Source organism: Capsicum annuum, chromosome 8, assembly GCF_002878395.1.
Source record: "Capsicum annuum cultivar UCD-10X-F1 chromosome 8, UCD10Xv1.1, whole genome shotgun sequence".
Lineage (NCBI taxonomy): Eukaryota > Viridiplantae > Streptophyta > Magnoliopsida > Solanales > Solanaceae > Capsicum > Capsicum annuum.
In genome coordinates, this window is record NC_061118.1 from 164,311,367 (window position 1) to 164,314,273 (window position 2,907).

The 2,907-nt window shown below is 35.7% G+C and overlaps 1 protein-coding gene across 1 annotated transcript in view; it reads left to right on the plus strand.

The window, feature by feature from the left end:
- Positions 1-2,388, plus strand: part of LOC107840173 (magnesium transporter MRS2-3) — an 11,679-nt gene extending 9,291 nt beyond the window's left edge. Inside the window, exon 6 of the mRNA XM_016683929.2 lies at positions 1,947-2,388. Within this exon, the coding sequence (XP_016539415.2) occupies positions 1,947-2,234 (288 nt within the window). The 3' untranslated portion in view covers positions 2,235-2,388. The remainder of the gene's footprint in view (positions 1-1,946) is intronic.
- Positions 2,389-2,907: the final 519 nt, after the last annotated feature.

Consider the following 2,907-nt stretch of genomic DNA (forward strand, 5'->3'; position numbering starts at 1 on the left):
CAGAGGTAGAGGTATGGACTGCGTACATCTTACCCCCCCAGACCCCAGTAAGTGGGAATACACTGGGTTTGTTGTTGTTGTTGTTGTAGTGTTGAAGGGACTACTCCCCAAGCCCCATTTCCCCTTTTCGTTTTGCTTTGTGATTAGTACTTATGAATGTAGAAAAAAAATTGAAGGTGCAATTATTATTTCAATTTTATTTGTGTAGTTTATGATTGCTTTACAGAATATTGGTAGATCATATAAAAAGACTAGCTTTGTCACAAAAAAACTTAGAAGTTGGCTGGTTAATGTAATTTTGGGTCCTGTCCATTGGGGGGCTTTTTTAATTAGAGGGAGACTCATGTAATCAACTTTAAAATAAATAGAACCAAACTAGGATGCTCATGGCAATAGTTGATTCACATGCCACCGGAGTGGTAATCTTTCAGAGAAAATAAGTGAAAGAGTTTGGAGATAGAATGGGAGGAGAAAAAAGAAGGCTTTGAAGTTGAAGAAAATCTCCTATAACTCACCTAGACCTCTACGCAAATGTTTAGATACAAAACTTTATCTGTATTATCCAAAAAGAATTTCCTGATCATTTGAATAAATTAATGATGTCAACCAGACATCTCATATTCAACTTGGATTATCGGTAATTAGCTCCAAAATCAAGTAGTTGAGGGTATTAGTTCCCAAACTCAATGATATATTGAGGAATGAAGAGGGAAGAATAACAAAAACTGGACAGTGAGGTCACCCTAGCTTTAGAAGGATGAGAGTCTACTGCAAATCAACTATTCATTTATAGAGAGGGATGCTCTAGGAGATGTGCTATAATTCTTCAAAGAGGATTAGAGAAAAAAGAAACAGATATAGGCAGTGATTTTGAAGTGAGGAAAAAAACCGGGAATATAGGATCAGATCTTTAGATAGATTGAATTTTAGAATTCTTCCTAATCCAACTTTTTGATTGAATGTTGTCTTTCTTAAGAATTTTTTTGCCCTCCAGTGACCAACAGTTAGTTTTGCAATTATGTCCCAATAGTTGTGCAACTCTTGAATTTTGCTTCTGGAAGGATTTGCACAATGTGTATCATTTTTTGTTGGTACATTACAATATGTGTATCAGCTGTGTATGGCTAACTTTACTATTGAAAGAGAGTATAATACAATGGTTAAATATAGAGCTGGAAGTGTGTTCTCGAATTGAATCTTTTGTAGAAGAGTAGCATGCAGAGAAACTAAGACCTTCAACCAAGCTTCAGAATTCAGACAATTTCCTTAGCATTCAAATGACATTTGATTCTGTTACATTACCAGAAGAAGAAATCACATAAATAAGCTTTATATATTCTAATTTCTTTGTGTGAGCAACAATGCTAAGTTTTCCCATGGAACACAAAGTAAAAGGTGAATCTCCAGCTATTAACAAAACCATCCACTAAAAGCTGCATCAAGGTCTAGTTGTAATTACGCTTATAAAAGAAACACTCTGTTGTATATAGATCAAGAAGACCTCAGATATGCTGATCCTTAGAGATTTAGTTTTATGCTGATCCTCGGAATAATTTTGCATCAGCACTTCACATGTGCATTATTAATGATACAACCTAGATGATGCACTGGCTTTTTTATATTTGTCATCTCTTGATATTTTTGTATCCTGGTTTGAGTCATCTCTTGATATTTTCGCATCCTGATTTGACTTTCTCTACAGGCTAACCCTTTTCTCAGTTAATTTTATCCGCCTTCTCAAAGCTCGGATTCTAGACTAAAAGTCTGAAACTACCATTGGATAAAAATACTGCTCTGTTGTGCTACTGTGTACTATATAAATGTCTCTGTTTTCACTTTATCCAGATTTAATGTTAACTACTTTGTAAACATGGATGCTGCACTTCAGTTTGTTCAGCTATTGTGAATTTGTGATCTCTCTTTTGAATCTGTTTTAATTTCTTCAGCTTCGCGAGTATGTGGATGACACGGAAGACTATATCAACATCATGCTGGATGACAAGCAGAACCATCTTTTGCAAATGGGAGTCATGTTAACAACGGCAACTCTTGTGGTGAGCGCCTTTGTGGTTGTGGCAGGAATTTTCGGTATGAATATTGAGATTGAACTGTTTGACGAAAATAAAGCTGGGATGCCGGAATTCCTGTGGACAATCGGTGGTGGTGCGGCTGGCAGTCTCTTCTTATATGTGATTGCAATTGCCTGGGGTAAGCACAAGCAATTGCTGGAGTAAATAGAATGAATTGTGAACATATTGGCATTTATTAATTTGACCAATGAAAACCAAGATAAAGTGAATTTTACCATACCCTATGATGTATCTCTGATTCTTCGAAATAATTATTTAATTTGGAAAATGTATAGTTAGCTCAAGCATGTTTGATGAATTGTTTTAAGTGATGAAATCTGCTATACCTTGTGGTCTTGTGCAACTTTTTTTCGTGGCAAGACACTGGTACAATTTGACAAGATTCACTAGCTTTACCTAACATTTTGTTAGTTTGTGACAGCCTGAAAAGTTTACAAAGATGAGCCCCATATCTGAGGCTAAGTCCCTTTCAATTTTCTTTTGAGTGGTGGTCACTTTTTCTTTTTCACCAGGCAACTGATACTTGAGCTAATAAAGTTCATAATGATAATGTCATCTCATTGAATGATGAAGAAGAATTGGTTAAAAGTTGTAGATGAATTGTTTTGTGAAACCCAATGGTGCATGTTTACATGAAAGAATGCAGTGTTGGCAGTGTGAGTTAAAAGGCCAAGTCCACTATCGATTGGATATGTGCTGGATTCACTATACCTTTTTGCTTCTACTGAAACTTGAGACGATCTGATAGTAATTATCAGATCTGATCTTTCCTTTCTAGTGGTCCTTTTTCAACTTATGTCATGACCTAGTAACTGCT